The sequence below is a fragment of the Mauremys reevesii genome, linkage group 1 (assembly GCF_016161935.1).
Source record: "Mauremys reevesii isolate NIE-2019 linkage group 1, ASM1616193v1, whole genome shotgun sequence".
Taxonomy (NCBI): Eukaryota; Metazoa; Chordata; order Testudines; family Geoemydidae; genus Mauremys; species Mauremys reevesii.
Window position 1 is genome coordinate 352,531,809 of NC_052623.1, and position 13,821 is coordinate 352,545,629.

Below are 13,821 nucleotides of genomic sequence, written 5' to 3' on the forward strand. Positions count from 1 at the left end.
TCTTGTTATACCTTTGTCTGCTAGAGTGGAGAGCCCTCTAGTATCACACATTTGTTCCCCACTCAGGTATGTGTAGGTTGAGCAAGTCATCCCATAACCTTCTCTTTATGAAGCTAAATAGATTGAGACCCTTGAGTCTCTCACTATAAAGACATGTTTTCCAATTCTTTAATTATTCTCATGGCCCTTCTCTGAATCTCTCCAACATATCAATGTCCTTCTTGAGTTTATGGGCACCAGAACTGGACACTGTAGTTCAGTAGCAGTTGGACCAATGCCAAATACAGAGGTAATAGAACCTCTCTACTACTCAACATTCCCTGTTTACACATCCAAGGATTACATCACCACAGGATTGCCCTGGGAGCTCACGTTCAGCTTATTATCCATCAGCCCTCCCCCCCACTTGTCTTTTTCAGAGTTACTGCTTCCCATGATAGTCCCCCATTCTGTAAGTGTGGCCTACATTCTTTGTTCATACATGTATGACTTCACATGTGGCCATATTAAAATGCCTTTGTGTGCCCAGATCACCAGAATGCCTGGATTGCCTGGTATCAGGGACCTGACCGCTTCATTATTTACCACTCCCCCAGTCTTTGTGTTCTCTGCAAGCTTTATTAATAATGATTTTGTTTTCTTCCAGGTCATTGGTAAGATTATTAAATAGCATAGGGCCAAAACCCAATACTGGAGGGTCCCCACTAGGAAAAAAAATCTGCTTGATGATGATACCCCGTTTATATTTTGAGAACTATTAGTTAGCCACTTTTTAATCCCTTTAATACAGGGGTAGGCAACCTATGGCACGCGTGCCAAAGGTGGCATGCGAGCTGATTTTCAGTGGCACTCACACTGCCTGGGTCCTGGCCACCGGTCCAGGGGACTCTGCGTTTTAATTTAATTTTAAATGAAGCTTCTTAAACATTTTAAAAACCGTATTTACTTTACATACATCAATAGTTTAGTTCTATATTATAGACTTATAGAAAGAGACCTTCTAAAAACATTAAAATGTATTACTGGCACGTGAAACCTTAAATTAGAGTGAATAAATAAAGACTTGGCACACCACTGCTGAAAGGTTGCCGACCCCTGGTTTAATGTGTTCTGTATTGATTTTGCATTGGTCTAGTTTTTTACTCACTCCCAGTCCAGTGTTCTAACCATGTTTGATGGGCAAACTAGAATAGAATCCAGCTTGCTGTTCTGTAACTTCATTGGCTTTGAAGTATTAACAGGGATAAATGCTGCTTTATGTGAGTAAAGAAAGGGGATTTGACTTTGCAGCCACACAAGGAGAAGATAGGCTTTAGAAGATGCTGTTTTTTACATAGGGTTTATTCCAGCTCCCAGTGAAGTCAATAGGAATCTTTACATTGGCATCAGTGGAGATGAATCAGACCCATATTTCCTTTTTCTCACCAAAACTGTTCTTTAAATAAAAGCTTTCCCCTTTAGCCTCTTGTGTCTTGGCAATCAACAATAAATAGGGGTTTACTGAAGTGTGGCAGTGGCTAGTTAAAAGGCTCAGAGCCTGGATAACATTGCACCTTGGCTGTGTTGTTTACCTCTAGAATTCAATCACTGTGAAAGTGGCGTTATCAAGGGCATAACTCTCCAGTATGTCTAACTGCAAATATGAAGTGTCACAAACGCCATTTCCAAAAAAAATTGCTGTATTTTTTGCCAAAGAAGAAAAGTAAATGTATATGGAAGTTTTTTTATTAATATAATAAATGATTGACTATTCTATTTGTTTTCTTAAAGCTTTGCTTGAGAGTTTTATGTTGATATAATAGTTTAGTGCATGGCCATTTTTTTTTTTTGAAGCGCGAGAAGAAAAAGAAAAGAGCCTGTGATGTGAGTGAGAAGTAGTGTGTCAGCTTTCAAAGTGCCTACCTCTTTTTTCCTCACTGCATCCCACTCCCTTTCCATTTCGCAATCCTTTTCACAGCTCTGTTTGTTGATTAGGTCCTCCTGAATTTGTTCCTGATCCGTGAAATGCTGAATGTTTGCTGGGCGGTACCTAATTACCCCCAGCTTTCATTGAAGTCCTGGGATGTTAAGGACTCAGCACCTCCAAAGGCTCGAGCTCTTTTGGCAGACACAGTCAATGCACACCATTACCCACCCTCCCTTCTATCAAAATATGTCTGCGTCTTGTCCACAATGCCTTTTACCTACAAGGCTGCAGGCCCTTCCCTAGCGCAGATCAGCGGAAGAGGGAGTCCCATCCAGTCCCTCTTGATCAAGGGATGATGGCAGTTGATAAAAGTGAAGGATTCTAGGGTATTTAACAAAGACTTAGCTGATTCTTTCCCTTAAGAATAGAAATTTAGTATTTCATTTTTTTTATAAAAAGCAACAGAGTCCTGTGGCACCTTCTAGACTAACAGAAGTATTAGAGCATAAGCTTTCGTGGGTGAATACCCACTTTGTCAGATGCGTTTTTTTTGATGCTGCATGCATTGTCATAGTACCTGGGCGCTATATAGAGTTCAACAGTAATACAGACATAAGTTCTACTAAACAGATCAGGCAGAATAGAACATTACAAACTACAGCCATGCACTGGTACAGTCCCCTGACCTCAGGCTGCAGAAACCAAGAATTGGAAAACTATCTGGCTAAGGAGATATGCCTTATGCTGTGCCCCAAAGGCCATCAGGCCTCTGCTCTCATCCACGAGAGGGAGCAAATTTCACAGGTATGGACTTCTTGCAGAAGCAGAGAAGTCCAGTTTCTTCTTATAAATTTCTCTATTAATGTAAAAGACCTTAATGGCTGAAGGCTGCTGCAGGGTGATTCTGGATTTTGGGGTAAATAAAGCAGGACATAGTTGGCCCATGAGCTGTCTGTATCTGTTAATATTTATTAAGGGATCAGACCTTAGCTTGGCTGCCTGCTTACTAAATCGCCTTGCTTTTCATTTTTAATATCTAGCTGACAGGTACACTGTTAATTTAAATTCTATGTTGTAAGCAAATGTCTTCACTTATTTTACTAACAGCATCTTAGATTATTAAAAGAGAGAGATTTAAAAAATTCAGTCCACTTCCATTTATACTGTTTTATATTTGCATGTCTTTCAGCATGGATGATGAAAATCTATGGAATAAGTTTCACTTTTGTTGATAGTCACTTTCAGGTTTTTAGTGCTGTGGTGTTTAGATTTCAAACATTACAAAGGCTATGGTGTATCTCTGAATTCAAAACAACTGCAGAAATGTTTCTGTTGGTCATAGATTTTATAAAAGCTTGGCTTTACAAAATGTAAATGCTGGACAAAATGTAAATTGACAGTGTCCCTTTAATCCACTAGTTTGTCATTCTGAGAGATTTGTGGTCAAATTCATTTTTAGGGCACAACTGAAAATTAGCTAGGAATCTCGTTCTAGTGCACAGGAGATGTTAGTTGGTCACTCTTGAAATGCATTGGCAGAGTTTTGTGGGAGAGGCTTGCCTACCTACATCATGCCAGCTCAGGCCACTGCCTGTCACTGTATTAAAGTCTCAAAATTAGGGAAAACATTTTTTCATGCTGACGTGTATTAATTAAACCAAAACGATTAATCTCTTAGAAGATCTTGATAACTCAGAGTACTTTCCCCAGTTCTTACCTGACACTGCCTGTGATTCCCATGTAAATCAGACTTGATTGGTTTAACAGTTAGAATAGGAGACTGTGAGATTCAGACTTCTCGGTTCCATTTTCTGCTGTGCTATTGAGTCATTACCTTATGTAAGTAAACTAAAATCTTCATGTCTGTTTCCTCTACCTGTAAAATGGGAATGGTGTGACTACTCTGAAGTTTTGGGAGGTTTAACTGTGTAATGGATGTGAGACTGTCAGTTTCACTGGAGTTACTATTGGGAGTGGAGGAAGCAGACTTAAGACCAACTTTTCCAGCACAGAACTTTCAAAGCCTTACTACTTGCTAAACATATTTCAAGAAACACTGTGCTCTGGTTTTGTTTAACAATGTTCAGAATAGATTCTCTTTCACACAAACATCTGATGAGAAGTTTGAAGATGCTAGTGACAGTGATTTTGTTTGTATCTGTCAGTTTTACAAGTCGACTTTTTTAAAGAGCAAAATTAAAAATATATTTCTCTTATTTTGAATTTGTGTCTGCTTTAAACAACTCTCTGGATGTCACTCACTGTGGTGGTGTTATGTACCAGAAAGAACAGAGATCGTTTCTCTTTGACCAAAGGAGAAATGGGTGTTGAGGATATTGAGGAAGATTTAGGATTAGAAGAATGGAGTCGTCATTTAGTATTTAATAAAATTTAGTAACATAATGATAAATTGTCATATTTATTTAATTTTCTTTCCAGGTATCAGCAGTGGACTCTTTAGAGGGTCCTCTTCTTCAGGTGGAGGGACTGAGTGATCTGAGGCTAGAGCTTCACAGTAAGAAGATGAACATGCACTTAGTCCTAATAGATGAATTGCACCGTCATCTGTACATCAAATCTACTAACCGTGTGGGACAACGGAACAAAGAGAAAGGGAAAATAAGGTTGGTTTTAGGTAGTGTTAACTCAGGACTTGGGGATGGGTGGAGGAACCACTTTCTCCCTTGGTGAGTAGAAGACTTTCCAGAGAGAGTGCTGTCATCTTCTGCAGAATCTACCCTTTCATTGGTGGGGGTGGGAGGGGTGGGGATGGGGGGATATTTCTAGCTCCAGTGGTTTGAGAATAAAACATTCTGATGATGGTCCCTTCTGACTTTAAAGTCTGAGTCTGTGCTGCCTTCTTGAGCCTGCAGATAGACTGCTCCACTGCTGCTACTCAGACGTTCCCAAGCTGCAGCCCAGTGAGGACAGGCCAGAGTGTTGTCAGTTTTTACTGCTGCTATTTGTAACCCTGTGGGTAGCAATGACATTGGCCGTAGGGTAGTTTCACTCTGCAACATGTTTAGGAATGCTATAAGTAGCAACAGAGGCAGGCAGCTAGAGTCGATCAATAAGGAGGAGAACACAAAAATAGAGGTTGTGGAGGTGTAGATGAGTAGATGTTCCCCATCCCTATGCAGTGTTCAGGAGGCTCTGGTGCTGGGGTAAGAGGAAGAACAGTGAGAGTGCATGCTTTCCTCCTCTCTTCCAGCAGCCTGGGGGGTGGGGGGATAGAAAGCTTCAAACTAATCATACAGCTTCTAGCCAGAGGTCATGAAATTTGAGGTTCTTAGCAGAGTCAATGGACAGCAACTTGAGTGAGGTAGGTGGTAGCTTCTCACCTGGGTGTTGCCTCTGATCATTGGGACACCTCATTAGCTTTAGTCTTCTGGCTGTTATTTGTCTGATCAGTATTTCTATTTCAATCCCTGTGTATGAGGAGGGTGGGTGTGAAGAGATGGATGGGAAAAGCTAGAAAAGGGAAGTAAAGTATTGAGGAGTTGGCGGGGGAGAAGTGAGAGTGAGAAAATAGAGCGTAGGGAAGTTAATAGGGAGATAAGAGGGAATACAATGAAAACAGAGAGAAAAGATGCATTATGATTGGTTTTTGGGAAGAAAAAAGAATAGTGTAGTGAAGCCAGGAAGGGTAAGAAGGGTTACTCAAAATAGAAGGGGCACAGTCAGTTACCGTAAACAAATTATTAAATAGAAAGTTGATTGAAGTTCAGATTTCTAAGCAGGAGGCTTGTTAATGCGTCATCATAGTTTCTTGCTGACTCACCCCCTTAATTAAAAACAAACAACGTGTGCTGCCCCCACATATACACTTGGTAATAAACGACAATCCTGTGTTCCTGCTGCAGGGACACTTATCTCTTTCCTGCTCTCCTTTCTTCCGTTTAACACACACCTTCCTGTCGTACCTCATCCCTGTTTATACCGTAAGCTGTTTGGGGCAGGGGCAGTCTGTCATCTGATGATAGAACAGCGCCTAGCAAGGTCAGGCCCGATCCTGATTGAGGGCTCAGAATACTACTGCAATATAAATAATTGAATGTTGTTGTTAATTTCACTACACTGATGTGCAGGGCTTTGGAGCTGTGCTCCGGCTCCACTCCAGCTCCAGGCAAAAACCTGCAGCTCCACTGCTCCGGAGCTGCTCTGTGCTCCAGCTCAGGGCTCCACTCCAAAGCCCTGTTGACGTGCACAACTTTTTAATTCCTTTGAATTGTGCAGGATGTGGATTTTTGAGGAGGTTTTCATACAGGCAGGTAGGGCTTGAGTTAGTGCGTTGAGTGAGTGTTTTGGTCCCTAAGACAATGTAGCAACCTCGTTATAGAAGCATTCTTTGCTTTTCTTAACGTGATTTCTTGCTCATGTTTCCCCTGCCTCCTTCAGCCTCTTGCCTTTCCTTATGTGGCTGGGCAGCTTGACACAGTCTTGACAAATAAATGTTAATTTATTGCAGAAAGTAATAAAGTACTTTTCTTTCCAAGTGATAGGTCTCATGGAAGAGGTGAATGTGCATGTATGTGTGTGTGCTGAGCTGCAATTTGGAAGAGGGGAGAGGGGGTAGGATGTTGTGGAGTGGGCTGGGAGGAGATTTCCATGCTGCTTAGAAGAAGGCATGGGAGTGGACTTTATCCCTTCTCGTAACAGAGCTGGTTGCCTCATTGGATGATTACACTCCCAGATCATAATCAACTATTTAATGCCTATTGACCATAATTTTGACATGAATTAATTCTGTCAGTGCTGGAAGAAGATCCTTTACAATAACCAAGAAACCCTCTTGGTAAAACAATACATCAAACGTCTTGAGGTCTCTGAAGAATGCACTTGAGGGCAGGGGGAATTTATTCAAGCAAAATCCAATTTGTTTAGGTCCTGATAGTGCAGCTAGAGCCACATAGGCAGGTACGGATACATATTAAATCAGTGAACCTTAGCGGGCAGGGCGCCATCTTTGTGGATCTAGTTGTGGGATCGGGGCCCTGGTTTCCTCCTATGCTTGTCTTTTTAAATGGGCTTGCAATAGTAGTCTCTTCTGTTTCATGGTTTCCTTGCACTCTCCCTTTCTGTTTGTATCCAGCTGTTGTCTCATGTTTTATACTTAGATGTAGGTTTCTCAGGGCTGGGATTGTCCGCGTTAATGTTTTTATAGTGCCTAGCACAATACGATCATGGTCTATGATTGGGGGTCCCTCGGTGCTACAATAATAACAACAATAGTATGTTAATGTATTTGAAGCTGTTGGTTTGCTTTTTTTCCCCTGCCCAGTTCACTTGGGAAAGATGCCTCTCCCGTACCTCTTATTGACGTGACCAACTTGCCTACACATTGGAAGTTCCTTGATTCCTCCCAGTTCAGCACTCCCGGGAGCTCTAGTGGTGAGTATGAATACCTGCATGTTTCATTTATAGCTCTCTAAGTGCATTTGTAAAGGCCGGTAAATATAATTATTCCCATGTGTGATGGGGTGCTTACCCCACACAGGTATAAAAGGGGTTAACCAGGCCGTGCCCCAAAAGGAGCAATGGAGGAGTCCTTTGAGCAGCGCAGAGAGGCTGCAGGCAGAATAGCCAATCAGGGAGGAGTTGTAGGGGCCCAGTAGGCTCAGATAAAAGGGAGCTGCAGGGCAGGGTAAGGCCATTGCTGCTGGGAGCCCAAGGAGTATGAACTGTGTCGCTGGAGGGCTGAGAGAACTGTAAGCACCTTGGACAGAGCCGTGGTTGGCTGCTGGGGTCTGAGCAACTCTGAGTGCCCTGAGGTGAGGGTGAAGAAGATGCTGGGGCTATTGGGAAGTGGCCCAGGGTAGTAGAGCAGCACTGACTGAGGAGCAGCAGGAAGCTGCTATTTACAGGTCGCTGGGTTGGGGCCCAAAGTAGTGGGCAGGCCTGGGTCCTCCCCACTAGAGAGGTGGCTGAACTGTTGACCAAGTACACTTCTCCCCTCCCGGAAGGGGGAAACACAGATGAGAGTCACAAAGAGGACGCTGCGGTTCTGGGAGCTGAGAGAGGAGTTGTAAGATGGAGCAGAGACAGAGTGATGGTGGGCAAACTGCAAATGTGGGTGTCAACCTTGAGTGAATCCCTAGTACAACCAGGAGGAGGTGCCAGTTTGGCAATGAGGGCTGGACCCCATGACACCGTTTCACAGATGAGGGACACTGAAGCACAGAGATGTCAAGTGACGTGCCCAAGGTCATAGAGAGAGTTGGTGGCAGAACCAGGAATAGAGTACAGTCTGCTAACTCCCATTCAGATATCAAGTACTAACATGGTTTAGCAGGTTTCTTCCTGACCAGTCATCTATTTACCTAGTTTTTTTGTTGTCTGCTAAAATTAATTATATTTCATTCTATTTGTTGCTCTTGGTGTTTGATTGTCTTTTTGATATACATACCTCTGGCTAGGAGGGAGACTTGTAGCTAATTCCCTTTGCATCCAGACATCTCCTTACCTTATTTAACAGAGGATGACAGGTACACAAGAGAGTGCAAATTTATTTTCCTGGGTTAGAGCCAAAAAAACAGAACTCTTCTTTTTAAAGCCCTTGTGGAAACTGTTATCTGTAGAGAAACCTCTGCCTATATGCATCATAGCTTTTCAGCATTTATTTTTTTATTTTTATTGTTTCTAGGGAAATTTTCATAATAAAATCACTTCCTTAGCACTGAAAGTACTGCACGAAGGGTGAATTAAATCTCACAACAGTTCAGTGAGTTGAGGAGGCAGGGTTGTCCTTATTTTACAGAGGAGTATGCTGAGGCTCAGAAAGAGGTGAAGTGCACACCTCCCAATGTGCTGCCCAGCTAAATGAGTGATGCAATATGGAACATGCTTTCTTCCCGGTGCATAAAACAGTTCCACTTTTTACAAACAACAAAGGGAGTTAAAAGTTAATAACCAGGGTAAGAAAAAGAAAGTTTTCCTCCTTCATTTTTCTTTTTTTGTCAAACTTTGTTCTTCTCTCATTGCCATTAATTTTTTTTCCCTTTGATTCCTTTTTTCTTGTTTCTTATGTCTCCTTTATTTTCTGTTCCTCTTTCTCCTCACATTTGTCTCATGGCCCCTTTGTTTAACCTGATGGACTTTCATTCCTCCTACATAGCACACTTCTTCAGGGCTGGTTGTTTGCTATAGAGACCAGCTCTTCATAGAGAGAATGAGTGTGTCTGTATTGCTGTTTAGGAGGGGATGTGGGAAGAGCGTTCATTAGTGGCATCCGAGCACCAGTTGATGGAATTTTCTCCCCCATGATCTCTTGCTGAGCTCTCTCCACAGAATCTATGACTTGGTGGCTTCAATGCTGGAACATAGGAGCCACCCAAAAATAATAGAAAATTCAGGAATGACCCAATCATTGTTGAAAAGACTGGTTCAGTGACTTGCCCAGGGTCACATGACAAGTAAGTGGCAGAAATGGGAAAAAGTCTACTTATGTAAACACTAGCCTGTACTCTCTTCAGTCCTATTTGTATAGTTCATCTGCGTCTGCTGCTTATTCCCCACCTGAAATCCCAATCTTCTGTCCGTGCAATATAAACAACTGTAGTTATTGTGGAGCTGATTGTGATGTCTCAGAGGATTCTGACTTCAATGGAGTATAAGCAGAAGGAGAAGATGGACCTTTTTAATAAACATAAAAATCATCTCTGTGTGAATATGCTCGGCAAGAATAAGATCAAGCGAGGAAAATATCAGGTATATCAGCAAAACAGCTTCTGAATAATACTAAGCCCTTCTAATTCATTTCACCTTCAAAGCATTGCATAAACTAAGTAATGCCCATCACATCTTGTGCAGTAGGTAAGCACTCATTACTGTACAAGATTGGCCAGCAGATCATGCCCAATCCTATCAAATACAGACCAGGCCACAGTGATGAATGCATTTTAATGTCTGAGGCAGGACTACTGCAGTTCTTTTTGTTGAGGAAGGAAGTCCATTTCCTGATGAGGTGCCAGCTTGTTCAGAATACCTGGCTGCTCACCCTAAGAACGCTTGACCTCCATATGCCACTTCCTTTATTGGCTCCACGTTAACTAGAGCGCGTCCAGTTCAGGGTCACTGGCCTGACGTTCTAATATTCAATTCCTATGTGGAATTGGCCATGTGTCCCTGCGACACCATCCTTCCCACTAGAATTGACCCCCACAACAGCTGCATTCCATGGGAGCAACAACTGTGTCAACCAACAAGGGCAGGTTCATGACAGAACTTTCTCAGGCACCAGATCAAGAGTACGGAACTCTCTGCGGGAAGAAATAAGAATGACCATTACCTTTCCCACACTTGGAGCCGAGAGTAAAATCCTCCTTTTTGCCCAGGCTTTCCCAAGTATTATTATTATTATTTATTTGTATTATTGTAGCACCTAGGAGCTCCATTCATTGATCACGACCTCATTGTGCTAGGCACTGTACAAACACAGAACAAAAACATGTTCCTTGCTCCAAAGAGATTTCACTCGAAGTATAAAATGAGAGACGACAGATGGATACAGACACATGGGAGAGTACAAGGAAACAATGAGACAATATTGGTCAGCATGGTAAGCAGTGGTCTCGGCACACCAGTAGTCTAACCGTTGTTAAGGTTTTGTAGGCCTCATGGCAAAGGAGAGTTTTCGGGGGGATTTGAAGGAGGATAATATTTACAGGTAGCTCCTGCTAAGCAGAAAGTGGGGAAAAGCACAAAGACATTTTCAAACAAGCGCAACAAGTGGACACTGGAGACTGGCCTCGTGGGCTAATCAGAGACAGGAGTCGACTGGTACTGAGTGAGAGATGACAGATAAGGTGGGGACAGGCCATGGTGGGTCTTGAATGTGAAGACAGCAGCTTATGTTTGATGTGATAGAGAAGAGGAAACCAGTAAAGAGGTACAAAGGGAGGGGTGATATGGTCAAAGTGACAGGCTAGGAAAATGATCTTTGCAGCAGCATTGTAAATGGTTATGAGTGGGATAGGATTGCATTTGTCAAGGCCAGAGAAAAGGGATGTCACAGTAATTAAAATATGAGATGATGTGAGCCTGGATGCAAGTTTTAGCTGTGTGGATGGCTAGGAACGGCTGTATCTTAGAGAAGTTATGCAGAAAGGATTTGCAAGACTTAGACATAGCCTGGATGTAAAGACCTAGAGAGAGGTCTGAGTCGACACCCAGGTTATGGGCCTGCATGACAGGATGACAGTGTTATCCACAGTGATTGAGAAAGGTGGTAGTGGGGAGGGTTTGGGGAGGAAGATGGAGCTCTGTTTTAGCTATGTTGAGCTTGAGCTGATGGTGAGATGTCCATTAAAAGAAATCAGAGAGAGGGGGCTGGGAAGATGCTATTTTCCAGACAGCAAGTAGGGAGTTACACAGCTGGTTTGCCAAGGTTGCTAGAAAGGTAAAGACGACCCGCTGAAAAATGAAGGGGGCTAAGTGGGCAGCGGCTGAAGGTGAGTCTCTTATAGAGCCTCTCTGAGTCTGTCTCTTGCTGCCAGAGGTGGAGCTAGTTAGACTGAGTGGCACTTACCGAAGCTCGCAAGGAAAGATTAAAGTTTAGGTAAGAGGAAATATGAATGTAGGCATTTATTGTTTTAACCCTTGTGTCTGAATGCTGTGTACCTTTGGGTGCATAAAAAACGTTTTTTGAGTCACTGCTGTTTGAGTCACTTTAATCAATTGCTAGTCACAGGCTCCAGGAGGAAAATGGCTTATGGGTGTTGAACACAGTTGGGCCTGCCATATTATGATGTTTGATAAATGGGGGATGCAGCCAAGAAATCCAGCCCAGGAGTGGTTGAACTGCAGGGTTCCACCCAGAGAGTGGTGAAGTTAGGGAAACCAGGAGGTGCACACAATGGTCTAAATTGCAGCTTGCACTGTGACCATGACACATACCAACACCTTTTTTATATAAATACATACTTTTATTTATGTACAGTAAAATAAAGTAGCATTATTTCATATACCACCTCCAGGTAAAAGAGTTAAACTCAGGATTTGCTCATCTACACCATTCAGGCATTTTTCCTTACACAAATCTTGAAAATGTTTTCAACTGAAAAGATTATCCCTATTAGTTTTTTGTGTGTGTCCTGTAGCCCCCATAATGTGCCAATATGTCAATAAGGAATTTGATAGCCTGATCCTCTGTATAAATCAGTGTAGCTCCATTAACTTTAATGAAGCTATGCTGATTTACACCAGTTGAAGATCTAGCCATCAAACTCCTTGTTTTCTTGATTTTGTTTATAGTTGCTGTTCATGCCAAAAAGGCCAGGAGATCCTTGTGACAGAGGTGGCAATTTTCTGCAATATCCTTGAAAAACCTCATTGAATTTAGTTTAAGTATCTTTGGAGTCCATTGTATTAATTGCAGAGCATATGTATTATTGTGGGCCTGGATGATCAAAGGACTGTATTGAGCAATGCAGCAGAGGAAAATGGTCTTTTGGGACAATAAATGTGAAATGGATCCCCCCCTCCCTGCCGCCAGCCTCCCTCTCCCTGGTTTATGCAAAAACACACCTTTTTGAAGCTACGCCCTGTGGAAGGGACCATTGTCTACTGATTACCTGTTCCTGAAATCTGAAGATCAAAGATCCAGGCTGTATAAAGGAAAGACTAACCCATGCATCTGGTTGGTTGTTCTGAGCTAAAGCTGTTATGGGCTTGTAACCGCAGAAAACCCCATTGGTGCATTTTAAGGACTGACTCCTACTAGAGCTCCTGCTGGAGTTGTGGAGGGGTGATCTCTAGTAAGCTTATTAGCATGTGTGTTCTTTTATTGTTTTTAATGTGTTTTCTTTGTAATGCTTTCACCTAAAGAATAAATGTGCTTTCTTACCACTGTTTGGTACCTTGTATCTGTGGATAATTACGCTGCTTATAGCCTCCCTCGTGAGAGAGCAAACCACAGACACTGGCCTGTTTAGGTAGGGTGACTTGCTGGGGATAATACAATGTAGGCTGGGAACTGTGTAACCTGGAAAAACCCTGATCGGGAGTGGGAGAGATGATGTCTGGGAGCCAGAAAAATGGGTGCCCTTGCTGGGGCATGGAGGAGACAGTTGTCCTGAACTGTGACAGTCATCTTTGCTGGTCTCTTCTCTTCTATTGTCCAACTCTGCAGGGTGCTGAGTGAGCACATCCCTCTGACTTTACAAGGCAGTGTGCTTTGGAGCAGCTCTTCTATAGGTGTAATTGGGCATATACAATCCACGTGAAATATACATACAAGTCTGGTTAGGACAAAATGACTGGTTTTTTTCAGATAATTTTGTTTAAAGGTATCTCCAGTGAGTGGCCTTTTAGAGTAAGCAGAGATCATGGAGCTATCAGAGAATCTAAAACCCTAGTGTATATGGTCGAAACTATTTTTGCCTTCAGCTATTTAAGTTCTTTTGCCTTTTATTGATGAAACAAAAAGTGGCCATGCATATTAATGCACATAATTATAAAACACTGTGTCACTTGAGCTGTGGCAGGATTCTGTATCCCTTTCTCCATTTGCCGCTCAAGAGGTTGGGCTGGAGAATCTTTACAGGAAAATTAAAGCTGCTCCTACTTCACTTAAACAAAATCTGCAATAATTTTTATCTGAGCATTGTAGACATTTCACTGCAGCAGTAACTACGTAGTCATCTTCTTGCCTGTTTAGAGAAATAAATTCTTAGAAATTGTATTTCTCTGCCAGTGCTCAGTATTTTGTAGTGTATTTATAGGGGCTCCTCAGCTGCCTCTCTCTTTCTGGAACTATAAAGTGTGCTCACGCACTGTCTGAGCAATTCCTAGTGCTGCATTGCTCAAACACTTCATGAGGGCACTTTATAGAATTCCAGTAAGAAACAAGCTGGAAGCCTTTATGTATTTCTGCTGTACTGTGGAATGATATTATCTGATTAGTGATATGTAAATCT

The 13,821-nt window shown here is 42.4% G+C and overlaps 1 protein-coding gene across 10 annotated transcripts in view; it reads left to right on the forward strand.

Annotated features, from left to right (window-relative positions):
• Window positions 1–13,821, forward strand: part of EXOC4 (exocyst complex component 4) — a 584,936-nt gene that overhangs the window by 49,004 nt on the left and 522,111 nt on the right. For all 10 annotated transcript variants that reach the window (XM_039519699.1, XM_039519700.1, XM_039519701.1 and 7 more), the window contains exons 4-5: window positions 4,346–4,530; window positions 7,188–7,297. In XM_039519699.1, coding sequence (XP_039375633.1) covers window positions 4,346–4,530; window positions 7,188–7,297 — 295 coding nt within the window. The remainder of the gene's footprint in view (window positions 1–4,345; window positions 4,531–7,187; window positions 7,298–13,821) is intronic.